Below are 21,055 nucleotides of genomic sequence, written 5' to 3'. Positions count from 1 at the left end.
TTAATTATAGCGCCCCCATCAGGCTGTGGAGTCATACTTGTTGAACATTTGAGCACAACTTTCAATCTTTGGTGAAAAAGTCATGTGCCTGTGATGTACCGTCTCACAGCAATTTGCACAAAACTTTCTGAAGAAAAATAAATCAGCTCAAAAACAATCGCCTTCTGGGCTTGAAACCCTAAATATAACTCGGATTTACTCTGTAAACCTTTGAAATGGCTCAGAAAACAGACAAGCTTAAAGCCAGAAGCACGACTCAAAGTCAGGCAGGTTTAGATAAAAGTTTATGTTTACTGGAGTCAAAAAAAAACTATAGCGAGAGTCAAAACTAGGCGAGCAGATGGACCAGGAAAAACTTATTAGAGAAGGGGCTAGGCAGCAAATCACCAATCCAAGAATCAGACAGGCAGAACAAATGCTGGGAAGCACAATCTGGCAGAGAATAAGGGAAGATGGGCTGGTATATAGTATGCTGCCAGGTTCATTAGGAAAATAGGAAAGCAAGTGAGCAGGTGGAAGGTCAGCTGAGGAGGGAGGCGGGAAAAACAGCAGACAACAGAAGGAATATGAGGAGCTGGAGGGAGTTGTGACAACCTTAAAGAGGGATGATTCAGTGTTTGCTTGGTGGGCAAATAATACATTTAAAATATGAGTCTTACAAAAAAAACAACAACACAGGTTTTAAAGGATGTCAGATCTGTGAGGCCCTGTGTCAAATACAATTTAGGTCTTACTGAAGTAACATTATCGTACATAACCACCATAATGTGAGTGTGAAAACTGAGCCACCTCTGTCTCGTCTTCCTGTTGCAAAAATCCTCAGACAGACTGACAAAGGATTCTCACGTTTATGTAAAGGATTGTTTTGTCCAGAATATTCACAAAGTTCATTACTGTTACGACGTTGTACTCTTACAGCATCAACAACCTAGTTTGCCTTGTTGTTTTTTGTTTTGCCAGCACATCCACTTTCCATAACGCTTGATGCAATTTCACAAATAAATGCACTTTGTAAAATGAGAGTACTGTACCCATGGGACAGGTTTATGCTAGAAACCTGATTTGGGTGTAACCTCTGCTCGGGAACATTGGATGTGAACTCTCTTAATGGGCGGTGTAATTGGCCTCTCCTCAGGGAAAGGCTAACCTTAACGGTTACCTGTGCAACGGATTATTGGGGAACAATAAAGCGATTTGAAGTGAAAATGCTCCATCTAAAGAAACCAGTCAGCACAGAGCCGGACACAGACATTAAAAGACCCGCAAAAAAGAAAACTCACGACATTAAAAATAGCACATGAATTTTTGTTTTTAATTAAGAAACACCAAAGGCAAGGGGAGCGTCTTTTAAACATTGGAAATGGAGCAGTCAGGTCGTCCTGACATTGACAATATTTCATCTGGTACACTTTCATTCAAGTTACTCTCTTTTTGTGGCATTCAGAAGTGAAACAAATTTTAAAATAAAAATGTCCATCATTACTACAAGTGCACCGTTCATAATTTGCAAAGGCCTAAAAAAACAACCGAAAAGCAGTGGAAGTTTCCCGACAACTTTGCATTGGGCAAGAGTGTACAGTGTATATATATATATATGAAAATCCAGTTTAAGAGCAGACACACAAAAGGCGCCCAACGAGGGGCACACACACCATCATTCTCTGCTTCATTGTCCTAAATCTGGACCACAACCGTGGCTCTATTCAATCCACATGTTCATATCTGAACAAACATGACGATTTCCTGCGCAGATGAATAATCCATTTGTTGCATTTGGAGCCTAAGACTTTGTTTCATTGAGTAATAATAATAAGACCTGTTTCCAACCTTTTGAGCAGGCAGTTCAAGGTTTTATATTTTAACCTTTCATGGAACTTCATTGAGGATTTGTGAAGAACTTCCCGGGGAGGGGGGGGGGGGCGTATTCAAACTCAAACATGAGGGGGAAAACAAGGGGATGTGGGAGGCAATACACAATAACCAGAGTAAAGAAAATAGCAAGATGTGATCGCTCTAAAAACAGCAGAAATAAAAGCGATGAAAAAGAGAAGAAAAAAACAAAACATAAAATAAATAAATAAAAATGAGTCAACTCTAAGAGAAAGGATAGTGCTCATTTTAATTGTATAAAGAATATTAATGTAAATATTTTAAGCTTACAAAATGAGAAAAAAGGTTGTGCCGTTGTGGTATTGTGGTGTGGTTGAAACTAAAAGGGGGGGGCGAGCATGCTTTATCCGAGCTACACTACTGGTCACAGCACCTGCAGGAGGCTTCCACTGCATTCCCACACACACCATCAAACACTATCCCAACTGTGTCCTACTGCTGTTTGCTGCAGATGAATCTCCTTCTGCAGAGAAAACCACAGAGCCTTCAGAGTTTCGTAGTTTACTGCAAAGCTACCAAACCCCAAATATAAGCGACATATTGAGGCAGTTCTGGGTTGACCCTTCTGAGGATATGGATAATGACACACACACACACACACCTACACACACACACAGCTGACTCCATACTGTGGCTTAAAGTAGAGTGGCCTGTGAGAAATGGGGCTGAGGCATGCATAACCAACAAAAGTACTAGCACTCGCACTCATTCTCTAGAGATATCTACCTGTCTGGCAGATAGTCTTACACATAAAACAACATCTTCAACAATCACACATAAAAAATTACACTCTTTTCTGCTCTTTAAAACTGCTTTTATGAGATCTACTCAATCAACAAATCATGGCATATTCTTATAAAATCAACCTTGAATGCCATGCATATCAACAAATGTGACACTAATGTATACTGTTAGATGTAGAATGTCTTAAACCAAGTAACCACAGTGCTCTACGCTACATGTGACAGACAGGCAACCATTTGACTATGTGCTGTATCTTTATGTCTGACATTAGCACCACGGTTTCTTTCTTTGTCATAAAAAAAAAGAAAAAATGCAGACACAGAAGACACAACAGCGCTGTGAATGACTCGCAAAGGAAAAAAAAGAAATCTGCTAAATTAAAGCGGCAGTATGTAACATTTGCGGTTATTAATTTGTATTGGACGACCTGAGTTGTGTACTGAAGCTGCATGTGACCACGTGCGCTCATCTCTCAACAACTTGTAAAAGAATGTAACTGCATGCTCGCGTGCGGAAAAAAACAAAAAACAAAAAAAAGTTCCTCTACAGAAGTGAAGAAAGAAGGCCTAAACATCTTCAAGTATTAATACAGTTAGGCCTATAAAAAGCCCTGGACACACAGTATTAGAACCCAGAATAAACTCTAGGAAAGTTGAAGAGCAGTTATGGTTAGTTTGCATGTTTTCCCCCCACAAATATAATATATATATATATTCATATGTATATAAATAAAAATTCAGTGCTGTAAAAACAATCTCCAACTCCATAGGATCTGACCCATCGTAGAAGGCCTAATATGTTTTACTCTTACTCTTTTCATGGCTAAAACTACTGCTGGAAGTATGTAAACTGTACTGGTTCTCCTGTGTTAATAGTCCTTCATTGAGAATACAACACTGAGGAAGAGAAGACTTGTTAATATCGTTTCATTTTTTCTCTCTTTTTTGGTTTTACTGCACACAGAGAAACATAACCTGTTGTGTCGTCTTGGCATTTTTTTTGGTAGCAGCGAAGCACCAAGTCTCTCTGTGTGAGTCTGATGTGTGTGTATGACATCACTCCATAGTCTCTGTGTGTGTATGTGTGTGTGTTGGTGTGTGTGTGTGTGTGTGTGTGTGTGTGTGTTTCCGTGTGTGCTGCGATCTATGAAGAGCAGGGCAGCACGTTGATGCCATGGGCTGCGTGGGTTTGCAGGTCGATGGCCTGGGCGGGCTGCTGACCCGGCCCGGCGTTCATCAGTGCCAGGTTCCTCACGCAGCCCGTCATTCCAGACAAAAACTTCCCTCCCGTCATCACAGCCATGTCTGGGGCTCCGCCTGTTGTCAACATGAGAACACACAAAAATTAAGCAATAAGTGAGGAAGTTCCTCTTTAGACATTTGGACCCACACAGCAGTTTTTAGGACATTTTGATCTCTGATATAGCATCATGAAGTGGAAGAACTACAGAAAATAAATTTAATAAGGCTACATTTTCAATTTCTGCAGTGAGGAACTCTTTTTTATGGAGGCTCAAAACTGCCAAAATATAGCATAAGATAACAATTTTTTAACATTAGCGGAGCAATCAAGAGGGTAGATACTTTCATTGTGTGGAGAGCTAGCTTAACCAAGACACTGGAAGCTAAACTCGCTATAGCACCTATTTCCATCTTGGTTGTTGATGAAGACAAGAGACATGCACTTGAAGATGAAGATAATGTTATAAAAATAAAAAATGGTGGCTGTGACCTTCCAAAGTAGTGTTAAGCTGGCTAACTTTGTTAGCCTTAGCTTGCAGGCTAAACTGTGTTACAGGAGTAATTCTACAGCAGTGTGCAGCAGTAGTTCTATGAAGAAAGCTAGCTTTAGCTAGGTAGCTTGCTGAACAGCCTGGTGCTTACTGTATTTAGACACCAGTGTTTTCAGTTGAATAAGCTAGCCACACAGGTTTTTTTGTTCGTTACAAAACTATTCTTGGGAATAGTATCAATAGTATCTTTTCACGCTCCATTTGAATTAGGGTTGGGCTGATGAACGATGCAGAGCCCAACATCGGGGTTTAAAATCGAGAGCGCAAAAGGGTGCGAGATGCCTGAATGTTAACTAATTAATATCAACTTTGAAATTCAAACACATTATCACAGTTCAATCAGATAAACCTTTCACCACATTAAGTAGTCCGTTTTGGGCCTCCATGCTTTCAATTCACTCACCAAGGTATATACTGCCTTTGGTGTTGACCATGAGGCTTCTGCCTTTAGACTGTCCATGGAGCTCGGCTCCTCCATCAATCTGGATGTATCCATTTTTTCCAGTTCTGCAAGAAAAGGAGAAACATGAGGCGACAAACACATCTCAATACAAGCACTGGTCATAAACAGACAAATCAGACAATAGCTGATATAGTATATCATATATATATATATATATACTGTATATATATATGCAAACTTACCTGACTGCTGTGACCTTATGCCATCTCCCATCATTGATGGTCCTCCGGGACAAGATCGCTGCCTCTCCGCTGCCCAACTGGTAACTGGATATCATACCAATCATCGGCATTAGTACATTAATAAGCGCTGATACTGATAAAACTCATCAAGGTGTCAACAGAACTACAGGGTTACAGGGCTGAGTCACCTGAAAACAAGGTGTCCATTCTGCAGACCGAGGCTGATGAAGTCCTTGCCTTTGCCATGTTCTCCAAGTTCCTGGAAATAAATGTGTTTTGTAAGCAGAGGGAGAGATTGGCTGTAGGATTGAATACTGTGAATCACTGAACAGCTGCAGTAATTTTCCGCACCAACTGTTATATTAGCAAACATGAGGCAATGCAGACAGATTGCTCCCGACTGTATTTGTAGAAGTGTGACATGAAACCCTCCATGCAAAATAACAGCGACAATAGAAAACAACTTGCACATTGTTCAAAACAAACACTTTTTCACTTCAAATGATGGGATGCTCCAGTAGTATCTCAAAACTGTTATACACATTTGAATGTAAAGCACATGTTATGGAACATGCAAAATAAACAAGGAGTGTCTTGTGTTTGAGTGGATACCTTTTTACTAGCATGCACCTTTCGCAAATTGCGTGCGCCATTGGTCTCCTGAGGAAAATGGAGGGTGAGTTAGAGAAGCAACATGCATTTATTTAGTGGTGTGAGATAGAGCTTGGCTCTCAGCCGACATGCCCAACGATGTCACAGCCTCGGTGGGACAAGTATGAATTAAACAGTGAACACTGACATGAAAGAGAATGCAGTATTGTGTGAGATATGTATTATTGTTGACACCTTGAACATTAATGAGCATCACGTCTTTAAAGATGAGGTGATGGTGACGATTAAGAGTGCTTACGTGCAGTAGCCATGTTAGGGTGAGGATGACAATGTGGAAGGGAAGGTGTAAGTATCCGTTTTAAGATTTGGATCAAACCATGGCTCAGTACTATCAGTAACCAGGACTCACCACTCCCTGCCACAAGATCAGGCCCTCAGAGGAGCCTGTGTTGATCTCCAGTTCGATTGTCTCTGGTGAGTCTTGGGCGCTAAAACAGAAGAAAAACCAAAAATTTTTTTTCCATCAACTCCTAATAATACAACATCTGGTTTAACCTTCTTATATACAGTCTATGGGTTTAAAAATGGTTCTAATTTTTTCAAATTATCTATCCCCGTTGAAATATTTTTTCAGGCAAGACCTCCAAACCAGTAAAAAAAAAAGCATTTTGTTGTTGACAGTTTATGGCAGTTAATGATTGCATTGGGAATATTTATATTATAGAATTATGCATGACTGGTATTTTATATTTTTATTAAAAGTAACATTTAAAGAATAAATCTCAGGTACTCCCTGCAGTACTCCAAAGGGGTTCTAGAACCATTTGAGAAACAATGTTCTGTGTGCTATAGTGTTATAACAGTGTAGAAAAGCAAACTATAGTTACCTTCTTGGGAAAACAGATTTAGGAAGGGCAATGTATCCATCATCGTGGAAATGAGCCGCATACTGATAGGGTGAATCTAGAAAAAAATACAGTAAATACACATCACGATGCTATTCAAATAATAGTAATAGCTGCTGTGGACTTTCATTCTCACTGCTATAGTGCCCTCCAGTGGCGAAAGCATGGAAGAAACCCAGAGGCTTAGATACGTACAAGAGTTACAGATAAAGAAGAGGTATTCTGGTGTCTAAAGCAAAACTATATACCTTTTTTAGAATAAAGAAATAACACATCCTATCTCTTATCAAAGAAAAGTTGAATTCATAAGCAATACAACTTGGTCTTTTCTGACTAGTAGCTTGGTGGCTGATGACTTCACCACTCGTCTTTGCTTACTGTCACAATAGGTTTCAGCATGTCAGAGATCATTTCAATAAACAAGCACATACCGGATCACATACTAAGTCTGTAGCAGCAAGACCTCAGAGTGTATAGAAATGAGAAATGAAGTGTGTTTTATTGCTTACAACTTTTCAAGAGGAAGATGATGTTATTTCTTCTCTCAAAAGCTACATAGTCACGCTTTATATGCCCCAAATTCATATCGAAATACTGCAATTTCAAGAGTAAAAATAACAAAACTCTTCAGCATGACACAACCAGGCTCCATGATGCAAACCGATGACAGTCCTCACCAACACGTGAGCGATTAATTCACCAATTCCTCAGACGCGGCACCGTTTCTGAGCTTTCCCAGAGATCAAACTGAACTGACCATGGGTCCATGCACCAGTACCTATATTCCAAATATTCTCATCTCACCCAACCACCATCACACTGTGCTTTCAACAGACACGTTTGAGTTGTTAGTGACAGAATAAATGTGTGGAACAGATTTAATATTCTGACTGAGACGGTTTTAGAGAGAAAAACAAGTATTTTTGTTTATTTTATTGTTGTATAGACAGGCATTCTTGAGGTAGACGGAGACAAGACTCAATGTTGTGAGTAGCCATCTTACAGGCTTTGACATGACGATGGGGAAAAAGAAAAAACAAGGGGAATTCCACATTTCCATCTGGGTCTAAAAACAGGTAGCACGATTCAGTTGATCTCCCAACAACAGTCTACCATCCTGTTACCTTTTATTACAGATGCAGAATTCCCCTCTCCCAACTTTACAAACGGGATAAGAGCCTCAGTTGAGTACAAACGCATGTTTGGTATGCACGAACATGTGTTAGGCAATAGACAGTTTGGGTTGAGCTTGGAGGGGATGCGGGCCCCTCGAGCTCAGATGGGTCCCTGTTAGTCACAGTCGTGTCAGGCAGACTGAATATTGAGATACTGTACCATTTGCCTCGCTACTTTCCAAATTCCTCAGGGCCTCGGGGAAGCTGGAGACCTGGCCTGTGTGTGCAGGATATATAGCTATGAGAGTGCAGGGGTAAAACATACGTGATTACTTAGGGTTAACCCTCCCAGCATGCAGTGCAACGCTGGGGGTGAGCTGTCTGATGTTAGAAGGGCTTTATACTGTGGAGAATGTGAGCCATGTGTGCTCATTTCTGGCTGTGGGTCTCTAGTCTTTCTGCTTTGATGACGAATATCTTTGTCCATAGGATGCAGGTGTATGCAGCAATGTGATAGCTTTGGAGATTTGCTTTCCAAAACTCCTTTTAGACAGAATCTGCTACTGAAATTGCATAATTATAAATTAACAATACAATGAAACCATTTCCCCCCCCCATACGTTCTGCTATTTCTGGCTTTGATTTAGGTATTATATTTGGTATGCATGGTTGTGTAGCTGGTCAATACTTACTTTTTTCACAGTTAAGACCTGTGCGGCCAGGTGCACACACACACTGGCTGTCGACACAGATGCCGCCATTTTGGCATTGAAGGTTGCTCTGGCACGCGTCTTTCACCACCTCACAACGCTCACCTGCGGGGTCACACACCAGTTATGGGTCAGGAGTGAAAGGTCAGGGGGTCAAGTTTACATCAAAGGTAGGGCGAGTTCATAGCGTCTGGAGATAATACATGGAAAAAGCTCATCGTTTATTGGGTTTTATCCATTTACACTATCCAGATATTTTAAAGTTATAAGTTTTGATGCACCCACAAGTTGGATTTTCTTGAAGCCGATGAGCATAGGTTATAGTTAAGGAGGTGGCCTTTGACAAAATACGGCTCTGAAAATCTTCCACTTATAGAAACTGAAGTAGAAAATGGGCAACACAAATGTGCTGCAGGAATTCTGGGCAGATTTGATGCACGCTGTGACTTTTCCAGTGTTAAGAAGACTCTTGAGTGTGAACACTAACCTTCAAATTCATCCTTACAGAGGCACTGGTACTCATATTCAACATTTGACATGCAGTGACCACCATTCAGGCAGGGCCGGCGCTCACAGGGGCTGTGGTCCACACACTTGCGGATAGATCTGCTTTCTGTGAAGCTGTAGGAGAGATCCACCTTCTTGTTGTTGATGGAAACCTAAGCATGCAGCACGGACAAGTTTAAGAAACCAAATACAGAACAATATTAATCACATTTTCTTTTTTTAACACAGAGAGATCTCACCTCTCCTATACATCCCTCAAACAGTTCGCTGACATTGGCAGGCTTAGGCAGGATGTCCATGCTGGGGACTCCTCCCAGGTACATGGGGGTGTGGATATTGAGGCCCTGGGCTTTTCCTGGAGACGTTTTTTTCTCCACTGGGCCTTGATCGACCTTCAGGTGGCCGGCCCCCTTGTTTCGCTCGGCCACAACTCGGTGCCACTGCCCCAGAGAGACTGGCTGTGAACTTAGAAGGATTGCTTGGCCTGAAAATCAAAATAGGCCCAGAGAGATCTTGAATGTCATTACCTTTCTTCAAATTCTTTGTGTCTCAATTTGAGTGTCTCTAACTCTACCTGCACTGAAAATCTTCATAATGTTAACTTACAAAAAGCACACAGGATATTATTCTAAGGACAAATAAATCAATACCTTTATGAAACTACAAAAGATTTGCGTTGATTCTTTACCTGTGCCCAGTTCATATCTGAACTCTACATGTCCCTCCACCATGGAGATGGCTACAAAGTCCTCCACCTTCATTTTCTTCCCTCCACAGAAGAACATCAGGCCATCTCTTTCCAGGGGCTTGAACTCCAGCTCAACACGCAGGTCATCATGGATGTTTGTCAGGGGAGGATAGGCAATGTATGACTCCTCGCCATTAAACAGTGGAGTGGTCACCAATTCCCCTAGTGAAAGTGAACACAAGTAGGAAAATGCATTAAAATCGAGAATTTCTTGAAGGAAAAACATCAATACCAATATTGCATAACTCGCTAAAATACTTTTTTTTGTAGATGAGAGTAACTTCCTGCCTTACCATCCATGCATTTGTTTCCAAACTTGCCAAGATGGCAGCGGCAGTCATAGCCCAGGCCATTTTGGCGGTTGATGCAAGTGGCGTCTGGTCCACAGGCCTCTGTGGGGATTTAAGTCACAAACAGAGAGATCAAACACTTTTCAACAGAGCTGATAGAAACATCCAGGTATTTCGATTGATCTTTGCGGTCAGGTGGAGATTCTCGTGTACCTGAGTGACAGTGCAGGGATGAGTGGTGCTGGCAGTTGCTGCCTGTGAATCCTCTGGGGCAGCCGCACTTATACAAGCTGGCTTCTGAGTCCTCACACATCCCTCCATTCTGAAAAATGACATTGGAAGAAATAAACTGGACGCTACGGAATTAAACACAAAACCGAATGCTACAAATACATCAAGTGGATGGATGTAACGGACCTGGCATGGGTGGTCTTTGCACGTGGGGCAGTTTGTGACGCCAGTAGAGCTGCGGTCCAGGTCTTTGAAAATGACCTCCTCACCCTGGATGACCAGCTGACGGATACAGCCTGCAGAGTAGCAACATTAAATAAGGACAAGTCTTCACGACAAGAGGACGTTTTCCTCCATCCTATGTTTCCTTTCATGGTGTAAACAGAGTGACGTCTTACCGACAAAACCAGTCTTAATTCCGGCTGTTTTGGCGAGGACTGTGTAGTTGGGATAACCACCCACATGCACCTCCTCATTCAGATCCAGGCCCTGGAACTTGCCCTGAGGACAAGAAAATGTGCATTTATGAAGCATATTAACTGACATGAATAAATCAAATGCACATATGTGAAAGTGGGAGCTACATTAACATTGACAGAAGTACCTGCGAGCTGCCGTTGATGGGCTCCCCTCCGTCTACTATGATATAGCCCAAAGTGAGGTTGCGATACAGCTCGACTGTGTGAAACTCTCCCAGTCTGACAGGGTTGGGGTCGCGTATGGTGGCCATGCCTGAGCCCACGTCAAACCTGAGACAGCATCAGAATCGTTATCAACAAGGTCATCACGCTGTCTTTCTGTCAATAAGTAGAACGTTTAAGATGATTATAAACTGACCTGAACTCTAGGCGGCCGCCCACAAGTCCCAGAGAGATAAAGTCTGCTCCTGTGGACCTCCTCTGGCCATTGTAGAGGATCATACCTGCACCACAAGAACAGGGTGAGTGAGAATTTTTACAAAATTAATCCTAAATGCGTCCACTACAATAATATCCATCTAAATAAGTCAATAAATCTAGTATTTTTATTTAAACAAGTGGAATTTTCCACTTTGTTCCGGAATTTTCTTGAGTCAAAGGTAGAACAATTTCCCTGTTTCAGTTTTGTCTCAAGATAATTATTTCTTTAACATTCCTGAAATAACCATCTCAGCCCACAGGTAGAATTTTTCACTCAGAAAAACCCAAATTTTAGGCTAAAAATTAAAGTAAGTGACTTGTTAGGATGGACAACGTTTGCAACGGAGTCATTCATACACAAGGGAAATTCTTTTGAGAGCTGGACGGTGAAGCAGCATGCTATGGTGGGGCAAGTTCAAAGCCAACCAAAGCCAGGTTATAACCTGTCATCTTATCTGGGCATCACTGGGCTGCCAAGAGCAACCAGTCACACAATACTACCTGTTCTCCTTTTTTATCTGTGTGCACATGCTGGGAACACATGCTTCATATGAGCCACAGAGGCTCACAGGGAAGTGGGAACATGCCCTCTCACACAGTCTATCTCCGAAAGTTGTGAAAATGAGCGATCAAGACACGAATGCATGAATGTGCAACACAAAGTTGAAGTATGTTCATACATACATTGATATTCTGATGTTTGTATCACACATGTATACATTTAAGGAGCCAAGTGTGTTCAAATAGCTTCTGTAATAAATTCGTGGCCGTTTGTTGCTGTCCGGGTGGGATGTGCTGAGACAGCAAAAATCTAAAGAATAACTATATATTTTCATTTTTTTTACTGTACTATTTTACTGTAGTGTTCATTAATTTTGCTGTCCTGTCCCCACACATCCACACCAACCACAGGATAAAAGAAGCCATATTATTTTTGCAAGGGCAATTTGACTTACTGTGGCTCTCACTATTTTCAGAACTGCAGAAATGTTGAAATAAAAGAACACCTAGAGAAATGTGTGTGTAGCGTTGCATTTAACAATTCTAGCGTACAAGAACTGTGTTTTTAAGCAACAGTGCTGCTGTGTAGGCAGTGTAGAAGCTGTTGACTGGGATGTAAAAGTAGATTTGTAACCAAGCTATTATGAAGCCGATGTGGCTTTGTGAAAAGGTTTTTATGAAAGCCAAAATGAAAACATGCGCCATCTTCTTCCATCTCTTTCACAGCCCTTAAATCAGCTCTGAGCTGGATGCATATTGTGAGAGAAGGATGGAGCCAAAAAAAGCAGAGCTGCCGACATCAGTCTGTAGTTCCTGTGGTTCTCAAGCACCGAGACTCACCAGCGTACAATATGAGACCTTCCCACCACGTTGGTGAGGGGGAGAGGTGAGGGCGAGAGGGAAGGGACAGAAGACGCAGTGAAATTATACATGAGGAAATATGACAACCGTAGTACACGACATAGTACAAAAAGCAGAAAATATTAAAGGTACAACGAGAGAAAAGGCTAGATTGATAAACTATTCAATTGAACTGTGAAGCAAATTTAAAGTTGCACTTCCTTACCATCAACATTATCCGGTCTGAAGTTGATCTTAATGCTGAAAGCCTTGTAGGCATTTTTGATGGTAGGCAGGGTGAGGTAGGACAAGGGTTCCTGGGCAAAGTATGGCATCACTCTCTCTGAAAAAATAAGCACATGATCTCTTTTTAGATACAGAAAACAGTACAGTTCATACTCAAAACTTTTCTTTTCATTTATTTATTGACATTCCTTCCTACGGTGCTCTCTACACTGCAGACTAACCGTGAACTTGAAGTGTAGTAAAGGCTTCCACTTTTCCCTGTTTGTTGGAGGCGGTGCAGACGTATTTCCCAGAATCCTCATGGCTGACGCGAGGAACCGTCAGCACGTTGTGCTCCTGGAAACACTTAGGAGGAAGCTCTTCTTCCACCTAGGATCAGAAACAGACACAGACCCACAATCAGCATTATGAATAATATTAGCATCAACAAAAAGTCTACTCTCATAAGTCATTAAAAGCGTTTTCTCAACAATGAGTCTCGGAAAATGAAGCTGACTGAATTAAAGAAGTATCTTGGTTACCTTGGACCACTTGATCTCAGGTACAGGGTATCCTGAAGCCACACAGGGCAAGACCGCATCAGACCCAACTGTGACCTCCTTGGTTTCAGGCAGCGCAGCAATTTGAGGAAGGGCTGTGCAAACAGGCAAAGGGTTTCAATGAGAGGTGCCAGCATAATGCATCTATGTGCAAGAGCATGGATTTATGTGTATAATTGAAGTAAAAAATGTGCACTCACACTGGACGTTAAGGACCACCTGTGACTGGACCGAGCCTACGTCGTTGGTGGCCGTACAGCGGTACTGCCCGGCGTCGGCCTCCGTCACCTTGTCGATCCTCAGCATGCCGCCCTTCACCATGATGTGAGCAGGCAGAGACCCGCCGACTTTACTCCACTTCACCGTGGGCTCTGGGTCGCCAACAGCCTGGCACTCAAACTCCACAGAGTTCCCTATCATCACAGTCTGCACCGAGGTGCGCACGTTGATCATCACTTTTGGCAGGGCTGTGGAAAAGAAAAGAAAAAGCAACAGGTTATATTTGGCTCCGATGAAGCAGGGTATACACTAGTGTATTTGCAGGGAATGTAACGGACCTTGGATGGTCAACCTGGCGGTGTCCTGGGCCTGACCATACACACTGCTGGCTCTGCAGATATAAACGCCTTCGTTGCTCTGCTCAAGGTTCTCAATCCTACAGCGAGACATTAAATTACACACATTAAACACTTAACTTCACATATTACACAATATCTAAAGTACCGTATCCTTAAAAACAGTAAGGAATTTGAATGTTTAGCCCATTTAAGGATAAGCCTGGTAATATTCTATTTTTTTCACATTGTCAACAATTCCCATGAAAAGACCAAACCCTGATATATTTAATTCTTCTAACATTATTGTCCAAAATAAAAAAAAAAATCATAAATGAGCCACACTATTGCAAATATTCCTTGATTGAGATGAGTATTTGGCAGTGTAGTATATTTTGAGTCAATCCCACATACACATTCCTGCTGCTTTAAAAATTGGACCTTGGAAGATGGAAGATTGGTCCTTCAACATCATACATATTGATACATTCAGAGCTGGTTTCAACAAACAGTCACCTGAGCACCCCATCCTTGACGTGGTGGTTCGGTGGCAGGGCTCCTCCTTCCTTCAGCCACTCAATATTGGTCTCTATGCCGCCTGCTGACGAACAGGTGAACTCCACAGCACTGCCTTGGGCCTTTACTTCAACCTGGGGTGACACGCGCACTGCTAAGGGGGCTGCAGATGGGAAGGAAAGAGATTTAGTTCTTGCTCTTCACAAATTCACTGGAGAAGAGTAGATGTATTTTTTTTTTCATATGTGGCGCACAACAGTCTTAAATGACTCATTCTCTATAACATGTCAAATCATTATCAGTAAACTTACATCTGACTGTGACTCTAGCGATCACTTCGCTGTTGGCTACTTTGTTACTGGCCACGCACTTATAGCTCCCAGCATCCTCAGCGGTAGCCAGGTTGATCTGAAGATCCCCTCCGCTAACCTGGGCCCTCGGGGGCAGGTTTCCATCCAGCTTGGTCCAAGTGTAGGTCAGGGGAGGAGTGCCATGCGCAAGGCACTGCAACCTGATCACCTCCCCGACCCGCACAGCCACATCGTCAGGCACAGAAGTGGCATAAGGAGGGGCTAGAGAGAAAAAAAGGTTTACTGGACCTCTATGTTGTCTCAAGAAATATACATTACAAAATGAGACATTCTATACTCACTGTACATGCAACAATATTGATAAAACCACAGCACTCACTCTCTACATCTAGCATGACGGTGACTTCAGTGGTGCCCATGTTGTTGGTTGCAGTGCAGATGTATTCTCCAGAGTCTTGGCGGCCCACTGTGGGCAGCACCAGGCTGTTGTCCACCACCTTGTGTCTATAAGGCAGAGGAGACCGCAGCTTGGACCAGGTGATCGTCGGGGACGGCAAACCTAGAAAAGCACATTTTAGAGCAGAAACACAAGTTCAATACCAAGAATGACAATATTTTATTCTCACGGCATTCGATAGAATAAAAAAATGTAGGACAGGTGTTTTGTTTTTTTAGATATGTTTTGTATTAGTGATGCAACATAAAAAGTGCCACAGAAAGACAAGAGAAAAATGCAAAGTGTCAAATGAAAGTGAATTCCAGCTGTGTAGATGAGATTTGTCAGCCGTCATTACCGTGGGCCTCACAGCGCAGCGTCGCAGTCTGCCCTTCCACCACAACCATCAGCGGCTCAGGAACAGAAGCCCTGGGCACTGTGGGCACTTGAGAGCCTCCCTCAATAATGACCACCACCTTGGTCTCAGTGGTGCCTTCGTTGTTGCGAGCTGTGCAAACATAAGTGCCGCTGTCTTCTGGACGCGCCACTAGTATCTGCATGAGCAAAAAATATATATATATATATCTGTGAGTGTAAAAGCTGATACCAAACATTGATTTGAAGATTCGAAGCTTTAAAGCTACTACGAGGAATTTTGAATTTATATTGTGACTGCTTCATAAACAGTTAAAAGTTCCTCATAGTAACTTCAGATAGCAACACAGAAGTGTTGGATAACAAACTGTTCTACAGATCTTCTTTATCACCTGCATGACTGCATTGGACTCCATGGGCACGGGGCTGCTCAGCATGGTCTTGCGGTTGCTGTCCAGTCTGTGCCATGAGACTGAAGGGCGGGGCTCTCCTGATGCCTGGCATTCCAGGTTAATGGGTTCGCCCACCCTGACGCGTATTGGTCCAACAGGGGTGACAGTGGCCACAGGAGACTCTGAGGGCACAGATACAAAGTCCAATAACTCCGTATCTGAGCAGCCACTAGAGGGAACCCTTCACTTAGAGCTTTATGGGAGTGAGAAGACTGAACGCTGGCTTACCTTTGACAATCAAAGACACAATGGTGTGGGTGATGCCGAACGGGTTGCTCGCCACACAGCGGTAGGCGCCATGGTTCATAGGGCGGGCGTTGGTAATGGTAATAACAGAACCATCAGGGCCAACTTTAACATTATCTGTAGAGCAGAGTAGCAAAACCATTAGATCTGCTGTCGATAATGCAAGTTAAACGGCACGTGAGTTGGTCTGAGCCTGAGCAGTTCACTGATTTTATACATGAATATTCAGTTTACTCATCATGGTAAACACTACTCAGCACAACTAGTTGTATCATGTCTAATGCAGCTCTGGACAGAGACTAATGACGTTATTAGGCCTGGGCAAATTTTAACAGGACGTGTGAGGTTTGACAGAAGAGGGCATTTAGGAGGCATAAGGGGTCTAATGAAAAAGTGTATTCAGTTGCACTATGGGAAGTGTGTGATCCAGTGGTTTTGTTTTTGTTTTATGGAAGAGCAAAACTATATTGCTGGAGTGGCCTGGACATGTTGAGTAGTTCTTAATCTTGGGTCTAAGACACCACTTGAAGATATTGAAAATTCAATCATCAAAATCTTGCTGGGCTAAATGACATGCAATATTTTAGTACGGTAAAAATGTCAATGCAAGTCTACCGAAAATGGATTTAAGAAAAACAGAGTTCTAAATTAGCCGTTAAATGAAGTAACAGAGGACTCATTCATGGGTAGGTTGTAGCTGTAATTGCTTAAATAATGACATCATAAAATCAGAACTCATTAAGCAGGTTTACTCCTCAGTGTGTGTGTGTGTGTGTGCGGGATTTGATACCTGGCAGCGGCTGGTTGTTGGCCAGTTTCCACTCCAGTCTGACAGGCTGAGCTCCGCTGTAAACCTTACACCTGAAGCTGGCCGACTCCCCCACACGCACTGCAGCGCTGTGGGGCTCAATGGCGATGATTGGACTCTGAAGACCTGCAGCAGAAACCAGCGTTATAAACATGACTGTTTACAATCATTCCACTTCATTTAGCTGACTATAATTCACAGAAACCTGAAGTAACAAATAACTATTCAATGTGGTTATAGTCTTCATTGGCAGCAGTTAAATAACTCAAAACTTCGCTGAGGTCCAGGGAGGAGTGAAGGAGGATGAGATCATGGGACAGTAGCAGATGAAAATCATTCAACGTGAGGTCACACTGGGCCACACTGGAAAGTGCATTCATGAAGTGAGGCAGTGTGAGTGTGAGAACAACACCCTGCCATGTAATGCCCTGCCCTTAATGTATTTCTCCCAGCCTCTGACTGAAGCTGCCATCAACTGTAATCAACATTAAATGGAACTTAATGGCTGTCAAGTCTAATCAGATCACCCGGACACATTTGCAACAAGAGCAAATATCAAAACGGGCTCTTTGTTTTTATTAGACAGTTAATATTCCACCTGCATGAGGCCTGAAGTGTTGACCAACTTACGTGAAGAAGATGAAGTGACAGACACCGACACAGAGGCTTGTTGGACGTGAGATCCTGGGTTTCCAGGGTTGCCGTGCACCCGACAGACATACTCCCCCGAGTCCTCTGGAGTGGCTGACAGGATACGCAGCTGACTGCCCAGAACCTGCAGACAGTAGAAAAGGAAGGCGTCACTTCAGTCAAGCTTACAGGAAAAATCATAGTTTTACTTCTGACAAATAAAATCTATTACCACCTCTACTACTACTACTACTACTACTATTACTAGAAAGGGCAAATGATATTACATAAAAATCACATTTTCAGTTTTGCCAATACAAAATTAATATTAAGATGTGATTTACTAGGGGCACAATAATGTGTTTTTCCACTTTTGCATTTTTTGTGTTATTACCTGGTGGTTAGAGGAGAGTCGTCCACTGGCTTTTGTCCAGGTGACTTGCGGAGGAGGATTTCCAGGGGCAAAACAGTTGAGCTCCAGATTCTGGCCCTCCTGCACATCAGCTATAGCTGGCTGGATGCTGACCACTGAGAGGCTATGGTCCCCTGCACCAACACAGACAGTACTGACTGTTTATTTTCTCTTGTTTATTACAAAGTTCATTGTTACTTCTTTTGTATACCTTTCTGTTTTGTTTTTTTTAAATTCAATGTGCTTCTTAATTAGTGTCGCTGAAAATGACGTTGACTGACATGATTACATTAAATTACTGTTTGTGTTACTGTGTTTCTCAGAGGCTGTGTGTGTGTGTGTGTGTGTGTGTGGGGGGGGGGGGGGGGGGGAATGTTTGTGGATAAGATGAAAGGGTGGAGGGTTTGATTCTCTTTGACTACCAAGACAACTCACCTTTGAGCACAGAGACTTTAATGGGAGCACTATTGGAGCCAATGTTGTTGCTGCCAACACACATGTATGTGCCCGAGTCGGACATCTGGATGTTGGGGATGAGCAGAGTACCGATGTCGGTGCGGTCCATGCGAGCCTGGAGAAGACACACCGATACGCGACGAGATTAGACACCTATCTCAATTACACTGCCTTATGGCTGCCATGATATACAGCACTGTGCATTACATTTAATGTGATTTTACTATTATTTACACCATAAAAACACACATAAGTCATGTCATATACTGAAGAGAAAGCAATCACTTACTTGTCTCATGTCGCTTGAAACAACACAAATATGACATCGCTGACATTATGACATTACTAGCTAATAGCGACATAAAAGCACTACAAAGTAGATCTTTAGGACAAGACAAGAGCTGTTATTGCTACACTTAAGTCTCTGGAAATGGATTTTTGATTCATGATGACACTGTACCTTGTGCATGAAACTGTGCACAAAGTACTGTCGATATTTCTACAATGATTGGTGGAGTTATAATTTGTTGAAGGGAGACAGCCCAGGCAAAAACATCGTTTTTTAAACTATTTTGCTACCATAACATGTCTTCTTTCAGAAAACATCCAAAATACACATTTAGGGGTTTATTTTACGCCACTTTTTGCATCTGTAGTTTCTCCTAAATTCACCAAAAGTTAGCATTCGATAAAGCCTAATTTGCATATTGAAATCTCAAAAACTTGTAATTTAAAAAAATTATAATTGTCTTAAAATAGGTATCAACTGGGGAATTTGTCAATATCTATGAGCTAAATTTTTTTTTACCCTATTCACCTGGAGTGTCTCCCCTTTATACATCATGTGATCAGTGAAGACAAAATTTACTACACTAGTATCTTTATTTCTAAAACAAGATTAATGATTGACAACTGAAAAATTAGGGGAGTTAGAATTGCCAGTTTGTAAAACATTGATTTGAGACAGAGGTTATTCAATAAGCGTTACAAAGCAGTTCGTAACTGAGAAATCTGAGAATAATCTCTAACCAGTTCCCTGGAAGTCAAAATATCCACCACGAAAAATCGAGTAAGGACCAAAACACTTCATTAATTACAACACTCAAATTTAAAAACTCTCATGACTTTCTGGTTTAACAGCCAACAACAACTTGACTTGTTTGTACACTACTCCACATGGCTGTCAGAGGTCCAGCAAGGCTGAAAATGAGCTTTCATTAAGTTTGGAAACACCTCAAAGGGGAGGGGAATCAGGAGGGGAGGGTCCGGGGAGGGATTACTGTATCCGGGGGGTGTTGGGGCATCCACGGACAAAGCTGCTTAGCTCCGGCTCATTCAACCGTGAGGGAGGCTAAACCGAGCAGTGGCTGAGGCGGGCCCAGACTCAATGTGTGTCTGAACCCATTGAGGAGTTTTCAAAGCAAGCCGTTTGCTAGAGCATACAGAATTTCTGCGTGGTCGCACGGCAGAGCCCAGCTCCCCCTGGGAAAGGCTGACACAACGCAGAGGCTCTCTGAGGCAGAACTAAACAGGCCCCAGAGCCCTCGGTCGAGCCGAGGAGGGCTATGCAGAAACCAGACCAAACACAATACCCCTTTGCGTTGGGGGGCAGCGGGATGCGTCTGGCACGGAGCAGAAATATGTCTGAAATACCTACAGTACCTCCTGTATACTTAGTCCTGTTAATACACTCAATGGAATGATGAGGGTCAACTGAGTGCTGAGAGCCAAAACAACTCAGGGATGGTATGATGTGACAGCACAAAACAAAAAAAAAGACGATGGAACACTGTTTGTTAATACAACACAACATAAAAACATGTACTGCATGCAAATACACTAACAAATCAACCAGACCCAGCTGGTTGATTTTAAATGTATTTGGCATCAGCTCTAAAGGGACATAGTGAGCAGCTGTAGTAAATTAACAGGGCTACAAGGTGTGAATCAAGGACAAATTTGATCATGCACTTGCACTGGACAATGAGTGAAGACGGGGTCAGTAGATGACAATGGTTTTGAACTACGAGACAGGACAGACAGCGGACAGATGGACAGACCTGCAGCTCCTCAATACGTCTTTGTAACACATCGAGACTGTTGCTTTTAAATTGATGGAAACCATGAGAGGGAATAGCCTGAGTAAACGTCAGAACAGGGTGGGATCAAAACAAAAAAAGGGGAAGAGACAAACAGAGGGGAAAAAATAAGGGTAAATGGTCAAAATGCTGAAACAATCATAAAAAACTGAGACAGTATGATGAAATACCATCGGCACGGGACACACCTTGAAGTGCAAGATAGAGATACGGTACAGCAGAATGTAAATATACAGTTATCAATCCATGTTAAAGTCATCATCAAGGCACTCAGACAGCAGGTGGTGTCTCACCTGTGGAGGGATTTGTCCTCCGTTTTTCAGCCAGGTGAGCTTCGGGGTCGGTACTCCTGTTGCTCGGCAATACAACCTCAAGTTGTCTCCTTCGTGAGCTTCGATATTTTGGGGACTGACTTGGACTTGGGGCTGAGTGCCCAGGCCACTTGGGTTAGACTCTGACCAAAAAATGAATAATGATCAGTTCATTTTTTATTAGTTCAGTTGTTAACTAATCTATTACTTTTGTGATAAACATTTACTTATTGCT

The 21,055-nt window shown here is 42.4% G+C and overlaps 1 protein-coding gene across 9 annotated transcripts in view; it reads right to left on the bottom strand.

Moving 5' to 3' along the window:
* Positions 1-1,291: 1,291 nt before the first annotated feature.
* hspg2 (heparan sulfate proteoglycan 2) overlaps positions 1,292-21,055 on the bottom strand; it is an 87,231-nt gene continuing 67,467 nt past the window's right edge. For 3 of the 9 annotated variants that reach the window (XM_068732870.1, XM_068732874.1, XM_068732878.1), the window contains 35 exons: positions 20,803-20,963; positions 20,471-20,548; positions 18,390-18,525; positions 17,937-18,088; positions 17,543-17,687; positions 16,895-17,038; positions 16,087-16,221; positions 15,799-15,980; positions 15,390-15,585; positions 14,975-15,154; positions 14,596-14,856; positions 14,285-14,447; positions 13,772-13,869; positions 13,415-13,681; positions 13,197-13,309; positions 12,897-13,044; positions 12,656-12,772; positions 12,430-12,447; positions 11,027-11,111; positions 10,794-10,938; positions 10,588-10,690; positions 10,376-10,485; positions 10,172-10,280; positions 9,962-10,060; positions 9,609-9,830; positions 9,160-9,404; positions 8,901-9,072; positions 8,396-8,518; positions 7,924-8,001; positions 6,571-6,646; positions 6,093-6,171; positions 5,260-5,330; positions 5,072-5,155; positions 4,830-4,933; positions 1,292-3,950 (listed from right to left, as the gene is read on the bottom strand). In XM_068732870.1, coding sequence (XP_068588971.1) covers positions 3,778-3,950; positions 4,830-4,933; positions 5,072-5,155; positions 5,260-5,330; positions 6,093-6,171; positions 6,571-6,646; positions 7,924-8,001; positions 8,396-8,518; positions 8,901-9,072; positions 9,160-9,404; positions 9,609-9,830; positions 9,962-10,060; positions 10,172-10,280; positions 10,376-10,485; positions 10,588-10,690; positions 10,794-10,938; positions 11,027-11,111; positions 12,430-12,447; positions 12,656-12,772; positions 12,897-13,044; positions 13,197-13,309; positions 13,415-13,681; positions 13,772-13,869; positions 14,285-14,447; positions 14,596-14,856; positions 14,975-15,154; positions 15,390-15,585; positions 15,799-15,980; positions 16,087-16,221; positions 16,895-17,038; positions 17,543-17,687; positions 17,937-18,088; positions 18,390-18,525; positions 20,471-20,548; positions 20,803-20,963 — 4,772 coding nt within the window. In that variant the 3' untranslated portion in view covers positions 1,292-3,777. The remainder of the gene's footprint in view (positions 3,951-4,829; positions 4,934-5,071; positions 5,156-5,259; positions 5,331-6,092; positions 6,172-6,570; positions 6,647-7,923; positions 8,002-8,395; positions 8,519-8,900; positions 9,073-9,159; positions 9,405-9,608; positions 9,831-9,961; positions 10,061-10,171; positions 10,281-10,375; positions 10,486-10,587; positions 10,691-10,793; positions 10,939-11,026; positions 11,112-12,429; positions 12,448-12,655; positions 12,773-12,896; positions 13,045-13,196; positions 13,310-13,414; positions 13,682-13,771; positions 13,870-14,284; positions 14,448-14,595; positions 14,857-14,974; positions 15,155-15,389; positions 15,586-15,798; positions 15,981-16,086; positions 16,222-16,894; positions 17,039-17,542; positions 17,688-17,936; positions 18,089-18,389; positions 18,526-20,470; positions 20,549-20,802; positions 20,964-21,055) is intronic. The other 6 variants (XM_068732873.1, XM_068732879.1, XM_068732872.1 and 3 more) reach the window with 5 other exon arrangements.

The sequence above is a fragment of the Cebidichthys violaceus genome, unplaced genomic scaffold (genome assembly GCF_023349555.1).
Source record: "Cebidichthys violaceus isolate CVI_PGR_0920_01 unplaced genomic scaffold, fCebVio1.0.p SCAF_6, whole genome shotgun sequence".
Lineage (NCBI taxonomy): Eukaryota > Metazoa > Chordata > Actinopteri > Perciformes > Stichaeidae > Cebidichthys > Cebidichthys violaceus.
This window is presented reverse-complemented; position numbering and strand designations above follow the sequence as displayed.